The sequence below is a fragment of the Drepanopeziza brunnea genome (assembly GCF_022702325.1).
Source record: "Drepanopeziza brunnea f. sp. 'multigermtubi' strain 214-2 chromosome Unknown ctg1, whole genome shotgun sequence".
Classification (NCBI taxonomy): domain Eukaryota; kingdom Fungi; phylum Ascomycota; class Leotiomycetes; order Helotiales; family Drepanopezizaceae; genus Drepanopeziza; species Drepanopeziza brunnea.
The window spans coordinates 438,633-452,411 of record NW_027094064.1 but is presented as its reverse complement, the minus strand read 5'-3'; the positions used below and the strand labels follow the sequence as shown (position 1 = coordinate 452,411).

Below are 13,779 nucleotides of genomic sequence, written 5' to 3'. Positions count from 1 at the left end.
GCTCACTGTCACTTCCGCCACCCCATCTCGGAAAGCTGTTTGCTCCAGAGCATCACACCACGCCCCATCCTTGACATACGTTGAAAAGACCTCGGAGGAGTGCCACCCAAGGCTTGACAAGATATAATCCTCCTTGCAGAACCAGCAAGTACAGTATCCCCATCCCCCCCGGCCCCAAGAGCATACGGGAGATGCACTGGGAAACCCAGACTCACTTAGCATGGGGAGGGCGGGCAAGGTGAATTGGCTGAAATGAGCACATCGCTCATCACTACGGAGTGCGAGTCCAAACAAGGGAGAACACGTCCGATGCCCCCCTTGCGGCTGGAGCGTCCTTCTAGGCTGCTCCTTCTCCCCCTCTCCCTTATCAATCGGCCCGCCCGCTCGCTAGGTATTTCATGCTTCCCTTTCCTGCATCCGAAGCGGACATCAATCACACACTCACACTCACACTCACACTCACATACACTCACATACATACATACACATACATACACATACACTCACACTCACACACATACATACACATAAACATACACATACCCGCCCCCCTCCCTGCATGATGGCATCCAACCAAGTTTTCATAACACCTACCTTACCCATATGCAGAACCGTTCCGTGTTGCCTCCACTGCACTACTCCGTACCTAGGTACCTATCAGATAAACCTCTCACCTGACACATCCAAGTACTTATCTCTCCGACCGATATACCGACCTACCTACCTACCTACTATCCCCTTTTTTTTTTCTCCCTCCTCTACGTGTCTGGCGTACGGCAAACTTCCCGTACCTCCCCTTTCGTCATCTCCACCTCTCTCTGCACTCCCGAGGTCCCCGAGGTTGGTATAGGTAAAGATTTATAATTCAATCCTCAAAACTTCTTCCAACCAAGTCTAGACAGTCCAATCGTGAGAAGGTAGATTTAAATTAAACGTAGAAGGTTCGGTACGCCCTAGACCCTGAAAGTATGTAGCTCAGGAAAAACCGACATGGCTACTCATCGATGCCGTTCTATTTGCATTAGCAATTATATGGCCCTATCCGCCTCCCGACCCCCGCATCCGCGTTTGAGCCGTCCCACCGTCTTCCTTCTCTTGATCCTCGCATTCGCCCAGTCATATCCTTCCCAGTCCCGAGGGCAATCGCTGCTGTTCACCCATATATAACCCAAAATCCTTTCTAACCCTCGCGCAAGAAAGATCGAAAAGATCGCCAAGCAAAACCCCACTGTATAAACATTTCCTGGCCAAATATACAGCCCATTCAAAGATCAAAAGACAAACAATCATTTCCTTTTACCACGAGAATGTCATCAGCGCCGGGTTCAGGGCCAGCGGCAGTAGGAGATGACTAGCTGCGATCGTCGCCATCGGTAAGATAGCGACGAAGTCGGTGATTTTCCAGTCATACGGCACGAACGGGGCCTTGGCGAGAACGATCATGCCGGCAATACCAACAATGGAGAAAGCCATGGATCCCCAGAACTTCTTCAGCACCTTGGGCACTTCGATGAAGAAGTTGGAAAACTCGGCTTCTTTGGATGTCGCGCCCCATGTCATGTCGATCTTAAACATATGGGAGAGGAGAGCTTGCGATACGTGAAGGGAGAGACCACCCAAGAAGATTGCTAGCATGAATGTCCACTTCAGGTTCTCAAAGAGCGAGTAGAGGAGACTGCGCTCGCCAATACGGTACCGCATGACTGCAAGAGCGAGGTTGCCGAGACCGTTGAATACGATGATGATGGAAAACCAAACCTTCCACGAATCGACGTAGTACTTGTCGAGGTATCCGTTGAACCATCCGATGGCAAAGTAGTTGGCTGTAGTCATGATCCATGCGGCCCCAATAGCGTAGTATGTTCCAATGTAGGAAATAATAGTGATCTTGGACGTAAATCGAATGTTAGAAAACAAGAAGCGACGGAAAAGGGGAGTGAAGGGTCCCTTGTAGAACCACTGGAAGATCGGATGGAACAGCAGCTCGTTACAGCCGTAGGCATATTTTTCCCACCGTGCCAACTCGTCGTACACGGTCAGGGACACACCCTCTTTGAAACCTTCGCCTGCCCAAGCGGCCAGTCGAATAGTGTAGCCATTGCATTGAAGACGGAGAGACATGTCGAAATCCTCGGACACGTGGGATTCGGACCAGAACTTTTCATAGCCATCCTCATCTTCGTAAGAGACCTGTTGAATAGCGGCCCAGCGGAGAATAGCGTTGTGGCCGACGAAAGGCGCAACGTCACCGTTGGAGACGGTGTATCGGATGGCGGTGTAGATGAGGTTGGTGAAGAAAGTGATACCGTTTTCGAAGTAGGTGTTGACGACTTGCATGACACCGGAAGAGAATTGCATGATACCAACTTCTGGGGATTGTTCCATCTCGGAGCAAGCGTCTAAGAGGCAATCGGCAGGCACACGAGTATCAGAGTCAACTGAAATTCATTAGAAGATTCACTGCAAATATCCGTAGAACGTACTCAGCAAGATATAATCTCCAATCCGAATGTTTCCATCGGCCCAAGCGCGTCCATTTTCCTCGAGCGCTTCATTTAGGGCTTTCTCGTAAGAGGTAGCCTCATCGGCCTGAGTCCAGTCAACGGGTCGGTTAATAGCAGCGAGCTTCTGCTCGACCATGCATGAAATGTTCAAGCCAAAGTTCATGTTCGAAGCCTAAATTAAAAACGTCAGCGTGCAGTTCGCTATCCGCGAAAGGATGAGGCGTTGTCCACCCTTGTCGGCTTGTAGGCGAGTCGAATGGGGCTGAGGAATGTAGGACGTCTCTTATTGGGAGCCTTACTTTCTTGACTATATGACCATCAGCTGGTACCCAGAAATCCCTTCCGACCGGAGAACTTACATTTTCCTTTTCTGACAAAGTTATCATCACCGTGCTTTGGTCTGGCAGTCCATCCAATGCTGTGATCAGCATAGAAATCGATTCTGGCTCGTCGCTCCTCCTCATTCAAAATTTGAAGGCCGTCATCGTTGATGAACATGTTGGCCGAGCCACCTTGGAGCTCGTAGGTGGAGATGGCCTGCTTGATGGACTTCACAGTTGGTGCGATGACAGAGCTCAATCCCTCTTTGTACACCGGGCACTGAATGGTAATGTGAGGCAGGGTTGCAGACTGGAGTCTTGGAGGAGCACGCGCAGAGTAGAACTTGGAGTTGGTGTGCATTTGTCGGATGGGACCGAACAACTGTGCCAAACAACCCATGATGACTTGAGAAAAGAAGAGGGTGAAGAAGATCTGGACTGGAGTCAAAAGCAAGAGGGCGAGGCGGGTGTAGCTCCCGTCAACCGTGGTCTGGATGGCAAGTTGTCTGGCACCGGCTCCCAAGAAGACCATGATGAGGACCAAGGTCATGGCGACAAGGACCGTGTTCTGCAGGTGCAACGGACGCTTCTCGGGAATGATTTCCCCACTCTCCTCGTCTATCTCGTATACTCCGGCGTTTGAATCCTTCTTTTCGTCTTCGTCGGGGTCGCCAGTTCTCCACACGAGTTCCATCAGCTCCGACTCGATGGCCTTGGCACGCTGCACCAAATGTAACGCCTCATCGTCCCAAACAACCAATAGGGCTTCTGAAGCCACAAAGGCAGCAAACTGATGCTTTCTCGCTCTGGGGAGATCCTCGAATGTGGGGAGAAGTTGGATGCGGAGACCATTAAGTAAGGGGACGTCTACAGCATCCGGGGACCATTGAAGGAACGTCTTGATGACTCTCGAGTTGACGGTCATGGCGCACTGCATGGGTTAGCTGGTGTTGGTCCAGGTACAAGGTAGTTCCTCACTTGAACATTGAGCGCTGAACATGCAGCAGCGAAAGCAGAGTTGCCCAACTGTGGCGGGCAAGCCATATATGTGTTTTTGGACTTTCGGAGAAGCACACCTTCAATCTCGCCACTCCCATCGCTGACCCAGAGATGCGAGCATTGTTGTTGGTACAGGTAGTTGACCATTACCTCATGCTTGATGTCGTCCAAGAAAGTGGAGCTATGTGTGGAGCGATTTGATATCGAGGTTCTTGATGAGCCGAATCTCGATTGTGGGGGTTGAAGCTCTATGTCCAGACTGCTGCCGTGGGGAGATGTGTTTGCTGCTATCTTCTCGGTCATTGGCACCGGAGCCCTAGGCTCAGGCTTCTTTGCCTTGAAGTAGCTTCCTAAGCCCATGGCAGCGGCACTATTCTTGCTCTTCGATTAAGAGATATTGTCGTCGAGACCGTAAGATGTCTCTCCCCTGACTCCGGGGGCTTTCTTACTCCGGCAACTATCGATCGGATGAGAGATCAGTGAGCGACTTGGGGGTGAGAGAAGTATAGGCAGCTTCGTATATATGTAGGAGGGAGTTGGGTCGGCCTGAGCGCAGTTCAGTCAGTCAAAGGTTCGATTTTGGGGCGATCGCAGTTCTTCTTACACTGTGATCTGTCGGAGGGTGTATCTGCCTCAAGAATGAGATGGATTAGTTGGGTCGAAAGAGTGTCGTTATGAGCGGCGCACACTGGGGAGGGGGGGATTGAACGATTGTTGGGCGAACAAGGAGAGTGAAGTGTGAAGTGAAGGGTGTGCGGAAAACCCACGATGTATATTGTGGGAGTCACTACTACTTCCGTACTTCGACGGCGGAGGTAGCTAGCTAGGCACAAGTGTGCCAAGCCGAGGCGCTCGGGGTGGTGGGAAAGAGTTAAGTCGAGCTGTGCTGACTTGAGAATAATGCCCGTCAAAGACGATCTGCTTGGACCTTACCTTATTACGGTTACGGACGGCGTGGGAAGGGAGCAAAAAGAAAAAAAAAAAAAAGATAAGAATAGGCAAGGCGTTTTGATAGTCCGAACTTCGACCAGGGCATCAGCTACTGTATCCGTTGGGACAGGGCAGGGCTCCGATCCGAGAGCTGGGGTAGTCAACTTCAAGACCCCGGTGAAGATGCTCGTTACGGATCCAGGGTCTGATGCTGTTATTGATGCCGCCGTGGGGCTTGGTGAAGTCAGTTATTAGTCGTATCGCGTTGCTGGCGTTGAGAGAGGGAGAGACGGAGATACAGAAATACGGAGAGACAGAGAGGGAGATGACCCCGGGACAACAGAATTCAGTCTCGGTTCAGGTGCACCATACGTGTCACTGTGGTCACCAATTTGCGTACCTATCAATTATTTGGGTGCTCATATTCTAGTAAGTGGGAGATGGACGGATAGATAAACCTTGGATGATATAGTAATTTTTAAACTCCAAACTATATAACAGATCTGTGCTTGCGGGATGCTTAGTGCTGTAAGGCTGACAGGGACCATTGGGCCAATACCCAGTACTTACTACTGACCCACAATGATAGATGAGACATTTGAAGTACCGACCGACCTAGATAAATAGTCAGTAGCCTCTGCCTAAGTAGGTATCTAAGTATCATCACTCTGTTATGATCGGGTTCCGAGAAAGAAATGAAATTGCTATGAGGCATTCGTAAGGTATCAATCATATCATATCGTATCGCCTTTTTCGGCGGTCCCACGGCTGACTAAAATCCCGAAGATGAGCAAACAGGTAAATACTAAATAGTCATTGGAGGCTTGCACTAGGTAGGCACTACAGTATACTCCGTAGGTAGGTGGTCAGTCAGTGTGGCATCGAGGATGACAGTCTTGCATGGCCCCTGGCTAGCCCAGGCCCCGGCCCTACTTGTCGGGAAGTCTAAGTAAGGTTAACTTACCAGGAAGAGCTTAGATAAGGTACCGACGTAAGAAAGAGTGGGAAGACCCATAAATTACAGTTAAGGTAGACCCACAGATACACATGGCGCTGATAAGTATCAAACATCATCGACATCACGGGATTCCTGTGATCCATTCAACTTCTCCCTTCACTCCTCTCCCTCCCCTACCATCTCTCACTCTGAACACAACAAGGGATTTATTGAAACCTGTGGTGATCAACACCCACGTCACGATGTCTACGGACTATCTCCGGCTCGTCCGTCTCCCGTCTCCCGTCCTCCTACTGTCGATCCTGGCCTTATCGCTGCAGACAAGCCAGCTACAGTGGGGGGGCAGTCGAGACGCGGAACGGATCCCTCGCCTCGCCGAAGGTCACGCGCCCAGATTGCAAACCTCGAGCTGGAGATGAGGACGGCATTATCTCTGATACGAACCTACATCAAAGACGCAATCTTATCAACCCGAAAATTGAATAGGGACCAAGGCCAGCCTCCGAATTTCAAATCAGGAATTTCCGCCAAAAAAAAATCTCGTGAATGGACGACACATGGCTTTCCCCTGCCTCCCGCGCCGTGGCGCAGCTGCAGCTGAACCTGATCGCTTGAAATCTGGTTCCGACAAAGTGGATAGCAATATCGCAGGCTAAATCCAATCATGTCAACAATGGCGTCATCTTGTACTCGCCGGGCTGTGCCAGCGAATGAGGCTGATGTGCCATATGAATCTTAAAGCGAGCAGATCAAACAGGGCACATGTTGCGAGTCCGCTCCAAACAGCGAAAGGGATGATTTGGTAAGCAGCCAGATGCAGAGCCCCAGACTCGGGGACATGCCTAGTTTCAGCCTCTTCCGTCCTACCCAGCACGTTTTCAGCACCCCGCAAGCTATAATAATGGACGGTAAAGCTGCTGTACCCGATAACTCGATGCAGAATAACCTATCAATCTGGGGCTGAGCGAATCCCTATCTCTCTTTCCGTTTCGGAAATCACCTAGGCGCGAGATCGAACAGAAGCAAACCAATGTTGGACTCAAACGCGGAACAGCTGGCATCAGACTCGGTCGATATCTAGATCCTTTTTAGATTGACCTTATGCGCTTCCAAGGCTAGGATCGGAGTTCGAGCAATCCAATTGGACGGACTCCTTTGCTGTACAGAAGTGATCGTGGCCGCTTATCTTGCAACAATCAACTCCTACCGCTCGCTTCATCCGCTATCAGATCTATCGCCTATACCAACCCTTCAAAGATGGCAACCAAAACTCAATTTCCACCTCTTCCCGACATCTATTTTCAGCTGACTGCATGCCGGTAAAGCTGACAGGGGCAGCACGGCACGGAAGGCAACCGGCTCTCTCTGCCAGGGCAGATAAGGGGTTCCGCTTACAGCTTTCCCCTGAGCGGCGAAATTTCAAGCTTTCGATCGGAGACAAGGATTAGTATTATCTCAACCTTAGCCTTGACCCCCGCGCTGCATAAGCAAGCCACGTGCAGCATGCAACGTGAAAGGCGCATACATATCGAAATGAAGCTCCGAAGATTAGTATCTGAAATAAAAACAGATAATCATTGGAAAGAAAGTGTGCGATATCTACCCAAAACTTAGAATGGAAGGCGTCTGTCTGTCAATCTATTGGTACGACCTGCCACCTGTTCCCCAAAACGGTACGTACCGAGAATAGGATACCTACCAACCTCTCGGTGAGTCCTCTCGCACAGCAGATCCGATTGAGTTCGTATTCTACAAGATAAGATGCAGGATGCGCTGTCAGTCAAGACTCGCCTGCCTGCCTTAAGGGGTCTACGGGGTGCGATTGTGCAAGCGGATATGTACACGTACCTATATTGTCTATCTACCCATCTGATCAGCTCAGAACAGGTATTGGAGGTGGCACGACAGGATGCGTGATGCGAGATCTGGGTGCGGGAAAGCCAGATCTTGGTGAATCGAGTGTGAAATTGAGTGCATTACTCGCGAGAACCACGGATGCTGCTGATAACGAGAGCAGGAGCGGGAACCAGGCTTCTTTTCCTGGGCCTCCCTGCCCTGAATATGGTCCGCTTTCAATTTGCAGCATGATTACTGTTGGGAAGAAAGAAGCCCTTCGCGAAGCCAGCTCCCAACAAGATAAGTGACGCCTTCTTCTGTTTCTTCTTCTGCCCTCCGTCTTCGGCCATTTCTCACCTGGGGAGACATGTCTCGTAGTATTCCGGTGAGGCACATGGCTCTTCGCACCACCATGTTCGGCATATAGACACGTCTGGATGTACAAGGCAATGTAATCTGTGCATTCCATATATTTGTGCTACTGGTAACACCTTTCGAGCTCTTTGCAGAAAGCCTTCTACTCTCGCCTACTGCCTCCCAAAGTCAGAAGATACATTTGACAGATGTAGCGACCCAGCTTCCTGCCCAGCTGTACAGTGAACCATTCCATATTCAAGGCCCGGCGTTACACGACACGCGAGGCTTGTATGGCTCTCTCATAGCTTTTCAACAAGGCCATGTTGAAGAAGAGGCTATCCGGTCTTGCATGCCCCACGCCTTCATGGCCCGGTAAGAGAGGTAAATTTCGGCACCATGCCACGGCATAGAGACCGCGGCCCAAACCGACACCCAATATGACTGCGGCCAGAGCCTACCTAGCCGCGTGCCCTGACAACCAGACAGCCAGCCTACAGCGGTAAATGGAAACCAATCCCAGCCACCCGCCTCAGAAAAAGGGGTGCGTGGAAATTGCTTACCGTCAGCAGGACCCGTCCATCCATCAATTCTACTCATCTCCCTGGGCCCGGGGAAAATCAAGCTCTGACAATCAGTGTCAGGAACACCCGTTCCCAGACCTCAGGCCAGCAGCCAGCATCCAAGCGAGCGTCAAGAACACAAAAATAGACAATGAGAGAAAACACCCCGTTTCAACATTTTTGACACCCAGACAACCAGACAACGGGAGCGGACCGATATGCTGACGCTGACCCAACCCCCCTTTTTTTGTATTCCCCTTTCCTTCCCTTCCCTTTCCTCTCCTTTAACCAATCAATCACCAACCCACGCATCCCTCACGATCATGATCATCCCGTCTCACTCACTTACCCACCCCCAGCCGCTCCCCAACTCCCGGCTCCTCTCGCCCCTTTGAGAATCAAGCCAAACGAACATAAATCAGAAACTTACCGTGGAAGCAACCTAGCAACCATTGTCACAAAGCGACCGAAATGCAAGAAGGGGGTCGCTCGCTCATCATCATCGAATCAATCACGCAAACCATGTATGGGCTCTACTAGTGCACAATAAATAGATGCGAGTCGTATCCAGGAGGGAACCGGCAACGCAAAGGTGGGAAACGCCATGCCGCAAGCCAGCAGCCAACCACACGGATGGATAAACAATAGCGTAGGTATGGAGTAGGATTTAAATTATGGTTTAAATTATGATTTGAATTAGGATTTGATTTGAATTGGGATTTAAATCACGATCCACTATCCAGCCCAACAGCATAGGTCAGCAGAGAGCAAAAGCAGAGAAGGCATCACTCCTCCCGGACAGACGAGGAAGTGGAAAAGGGTACAGTCGCAAGCGGTATGTACGTATGTTATTATCAAAGAATTTTTTTTTGGGGGGGCGGGGGGCGGGGGTCTATATCTTTTCCTCCTTCTTTCTTATATACATACATATAGAGGTATATCTATAATTTCTACATCTGAATAATATTATTATATCCTATCTATCTAAACATTCCAATTTCAAACACACCAAAAGAAAAAAGAAGAAAAAAAAGAAAAGAAAAGAAAAAAAAAGAGAAAGAAAAAAGAGGCATCTCTTACAATATAAACATACCCACCCCTCCACCCACCCACCTATTTCCTTCTCCTATTTCCCTCTCCTCCCCCTCCTCCCCCTCCCCCTCCTCCCCCTTCTTCAGTTTTTTTTTTTTTCTAAAAAATAATAATAATAGTAATAATAAAAATAACAATAATAAAAAAATAAAATAAAAAAATTCCCAACCCATCTTCTCGTCTCGCATCGCACCCTTACACCCATTCTTCTTCGTTACATAGGTATTTCGTCGTGGGAAGAACATAGTAAGAAAATAACGAGAAAAGAATAAGATGACAACAAGAAATAAATAGGAATAGGAATCCTAATATTTATTATATCCGTTTATATGATCGCATCATACATACTCGTGATGTGTGATATCTTTCTCAACGTGACTATGCCCGCAGAGCACAGCACAGCGCGGAAGTGTGTAAGGAGTACCGGTAGGTAAGGAAGCAAGTAAGAAAGTAGATGGATGACCTGACTCCCCCCCCCCTCCCCCTCCCGTGATGCCTGCTTGCTTGCCTGTCCGCATTCCTCGCGCCCGCTTCCAGCAAGCCCCCCTCTAACCCCTCTATCTCTTCCATTCCGCCCCCCAAATATCTAGCTTCCCATATCCCATCCTCTCCATCTCATTCTTATCCCATCCAAAGATCCCTTGATCCGATCCGATCCGATCCGATCCCATCTTATCCCATCGCCAGCATACTTAGAAGAGCCAACTACCATAGCAAAAAGCAGCCGCAATCCCGAAACTGAGGAAAAAAAGAGATCCATGACAATCCGATCCTTCCATCTCTAAAGCCATCCCGATCGCGCCGTACAGAAACCCAGAGTTACTATCAACAGCTCCCTCTTCTCGTCCCGGCTTATCGTATATCGTATATCCACACCCCGTCCTCCTCTTGCCGAGCCGAGACAGGTCTTGGCGAAGCCTCGGTTATCTCTCTCTAGCACTGCTGCCACATCTGCACTTTACTGACCTCCATCTGTCCAGCCCCCTTCTCCTGCCACGTCGGGAGCCACTGATCGCGCTGGCTCCAAAAGTCCCTCGCGGCCGTGGTGCTGGTGTCGAGCCACGGCTTCTCACTCTTGCCGTCCTCGAACCACCCATTGGTGCCACCAACGGCCACGTTCAAGATCAGGTAGAAATCCTGATCGAAAGGTGTCTGATCGCGACCGGTCTGGGACCAGACGTCCACGAGCCGCGTGCCGTTCGAATCGGACAGAGGGAAGCTACCCCGCTCCCAGAGAGGCTTGTTGAAGTTGGTGTAGAGGACCTGCAGGAGGCGCGTGTTGATGTAGGTGAAGAGGTATTTCTCGGACCACTCCATGCCGAAGGTGTGCGTGGTCTTCGCGTAGGTGGTGTGGAGAGCGCTCCTCTTGACGTTGGTGCGCCACCAGGCATCGTTCGCTGAGTCGGGGCCCCAGTGCAGAGCAGAGGAGACGATGTTGTTCCCACCTTGCTCGTAAGTGTGGTTGTTCCCGCGGGACTCGGCAATGTCAATCTCTCCCGACAGAGGCCACGGCCCGTACGTCTCGTTTACGGGCAGCATCCAGATGGCGGGCCAGAGCCAGTCACCCGAGGGCATCTTGGCCGTCACCTCTACGCGGCCGTATCTGATGGTTGCGCCTTTCTTGGTGTTGATGCGGCCAGAGAGGACGGGGGGCACGATCTCACCCGTAGTGAGGTTGGTCACGGCGGCGCAGGCCTTGAGTTTAGCGTCGAGGGACCCTCTGGAAGCATCGTATGTGCAGGTCCCGTCCTTGGTGAGGTTGACGACGCTGTTTTGCTCGATGAGGCTCGCATCTTGGAGGGTGGGCTTGATGATGAGCTTGCCGTTCTCGATGTAGACGTTCTTACCGTCGCTGGTGGTCTGCGCGAATTCACCGTTGCTGAAATGGGTCATTAGTGATCGTCTTCCAAGGAGTGCGATCAATGCTTACCCGAAACCACCCACCTCCGCCTCCATTGTCCAGATATCAGTGTTCAAGCTCCCACTGGAGAAATCGTCCGTCATAACCGGGCAGTAGGTGTGCTTGACGACGGAAGAAAGACCGTCGTAGACTAGAAACCCCGCGACACCAAATCCTAACAGCAAGCCGATCAGAGGAATGATCGTGACCCATTTCTCCTTGGGGTCCTTCTTGTCCATCCATGGCTTCTCGACCTCGCCCTTGCGCACTCGTCGCGAGTGGAAGTATCTGGTCGGCAGTGATCGCACCGCTGAAGAGGAGCCGACTGAGGATGCTGGTCTCGAGGTATACGGGGTTCCGAATGGATTTAGTGGAGGCGCGGGGGAGATCTCATCGCCGAATGGGCCACTCCTGCTCTCTGGCGTCCCTGGACGCATTGGCGTCGTCGCGGCAGAGTTGTTGCCCGAGACGGCGCTCCCTCTGTGTCGCGACTCGTTCTCCATTGCGTGGTTTGGGTTCCGGACGAGGACGGGCACAGGACAGGGCAGAAGGGTATATCTCAGTCGGATCAAAAAAAAGTTTTTTTTTTTTCTTCAGAATGTTGAGGTAGGTAAGGAAGCACAGAGAGAGGGCTTCGTTCGTGAACCCGTATCGGGTCGGACGGAATGAGTGTCTGGGCTTGGGGTTGGGGTTGGGGTTGGGTTTGGGTTTGGGTTTAGGAGATTTGAAGAATTTCGGAGGGGAGACAAACGCGGTCGGTCGAGAAGCGGGCGGGATAGAGCGGGTGGATAGATAATGTACGGACTGCGGATAGTATGCTGGATATTGGTCTGTGGTCTGTAGTCTGTGGTCAGCGACTTCAACACGGGCCATCTGTCGATCTCTTGACGTGTAACTCTCAGTAACAGCTGGGATGAGGCTGGGGAATCGGGATGCAGGATGCAGGATGGACGATAAACGATAAACGACGGACGATGACAGATGAAGCTTTTCGAAAAGATCGGACAAGCTATAAGCGAAGAGGTGCGAGCAGACCGGAGGTGCACCACTCACTCGGTCTCAGGCTTCGGCCGAGGAAATCGATCGGCCGTACTGCAAGCGCCGTGATGACGATACCAACAATATCAACAATCAACAATGGCGATTGACTACTGAGATGTCTGATTAAAGGGGCACTCAAGTCTCACAGAGGTTGTTGCTGTTGCTGTTGCTGTTGTTGTTGTTGTTATTGTTATTGTTTTTGTTGTTGTTTCTGTTGTTGTTGTTGCTGTTGTTGCTGCTGTTGTTGTCACTGTTGCTGTTGCTGTCGTTGTCATCATCATCGTTGTCATCATCATATGGTTATCGCCGCCTTGCCTTGCCCTTGCAAGCTCTTGCTCTGGCCATCACATCATCCCATCTTATCCCTGATACCGAGAGATCCAGGCCCAGTCTTATTTACCCCTGCCTAGCAAGAGACAATAAATATATTTGGAATAATCAACAATTTTTTTTGATATTGCGTCAGTTCAGCCGAACGTCCCAAAGGGGCAGTTGCTTGTTTTTCAATCTTATCTGGCCCTTGCCCTTGCAGATGATCTGCAGATGCAGACTCTGGTGTGCAAGTGCGGGGGGCATTCAAGATATGCCCCTCTCGCGTTAGCTAATTATCCTCACTGCCCTGCCCTGCCCTGCCCTGCCCTGCCCTGCCCTGCCCTGCCCTGCCCTAATAAATTGACGGGAGATTTGAATGCGATAAAGTGGCACATGTCCGCCCGCCCGTGCTACTCCGGATCCACGGACATCATTTTTGTTTCCTTCTTTTTGCTGCGGGACTGCGCCTGCTTTTCTTGCATTTCCATTTGCATTTGCATTGTATTGTATCGTATTCTGTTATATCATCTTGTACTGTATGCAGTCTCTCTGACCACCGGGCTCGGTTGGTATTAATAGCAAGCGAAAACGTGCCAGCAAACAAGCAATCGTTAATCAATAGCACAGACAGGCACAGCAGCTATTGGATATATGTCAGTCACAACGTAAGTACGTACTGCTTCTGTGCTGTAGCCTCGATCATATGCAGTCATCGATATCTCTCATTACGTTGCATGAGCTGGCAGCGTAGAGACGAAGGGGTCGGATTCATCGTGTACAGCGTACGGCAGGACTGAACTCGATGGCCGAGCGTTGTAGCTTTCGATATGACAGTTTCCAAGATTCAAGGCAATCATTTTCTTCCTGCAAAGCTGTTTTAGACATGAGAGGCAGTAGCTCCATATTTAATATCACGTTATCTCTTGGTTATCCATGGCAGCACGTCCTTCTGGAACCAAGACCAACTCGA

At 50.6% G+C, this 13,779-nt stretch overlaps 2 protein-coding genes across 2 annotated transcripts; both read right to left on the bottom strand.

Moving 5' to 3' along the window:
- Window positions 1–1,296: 1,296 nt before the first annotated feature.
- L3040_000086 (uncharacterized protein) lies at window positions 1,297–4,183 on the bottom strand (the record flags this gene model as incomplete). The annotated part of the gene is made up of 5 exons (XM_007295112.2): window positions 1,297–2,438; window positions 2,484–2,676; window positions 2,804–2,811; window positions 2,864–3,755; window positions 3,803–4,183. The coding sequence occupies 5 exons, from the start codon at window positions 4,181–4,183 to the stop codon at window positions 1,297–1,299; spliced, it is 2,616 nt and encodes an 871-aa protein (XP_007295174.2).
- Window positions 4,184–10,489: 6,306 nt separating this feature from the next.
- L3040_000085 (uncharacterized protein) lies at window positions 10,490–11,959 on the bottom strand (the record flags this gene model as incomplete). The annotated part of the gene is made up of 2 exons (XM_007295110.2): window positions 10,490–11,435; window positions 11,487–11,959. The coding sequence occupies 2 exons, from the start codon at window positions 11,957–11,959 to the stop codon at window positions 10,490–10,492; spliced, it is 1,419 nt and encodes a 472-aa protein (XP_007295172.1).
- Window positions 11,960–13,779: the final 1,820 nt, after the last annotated feature.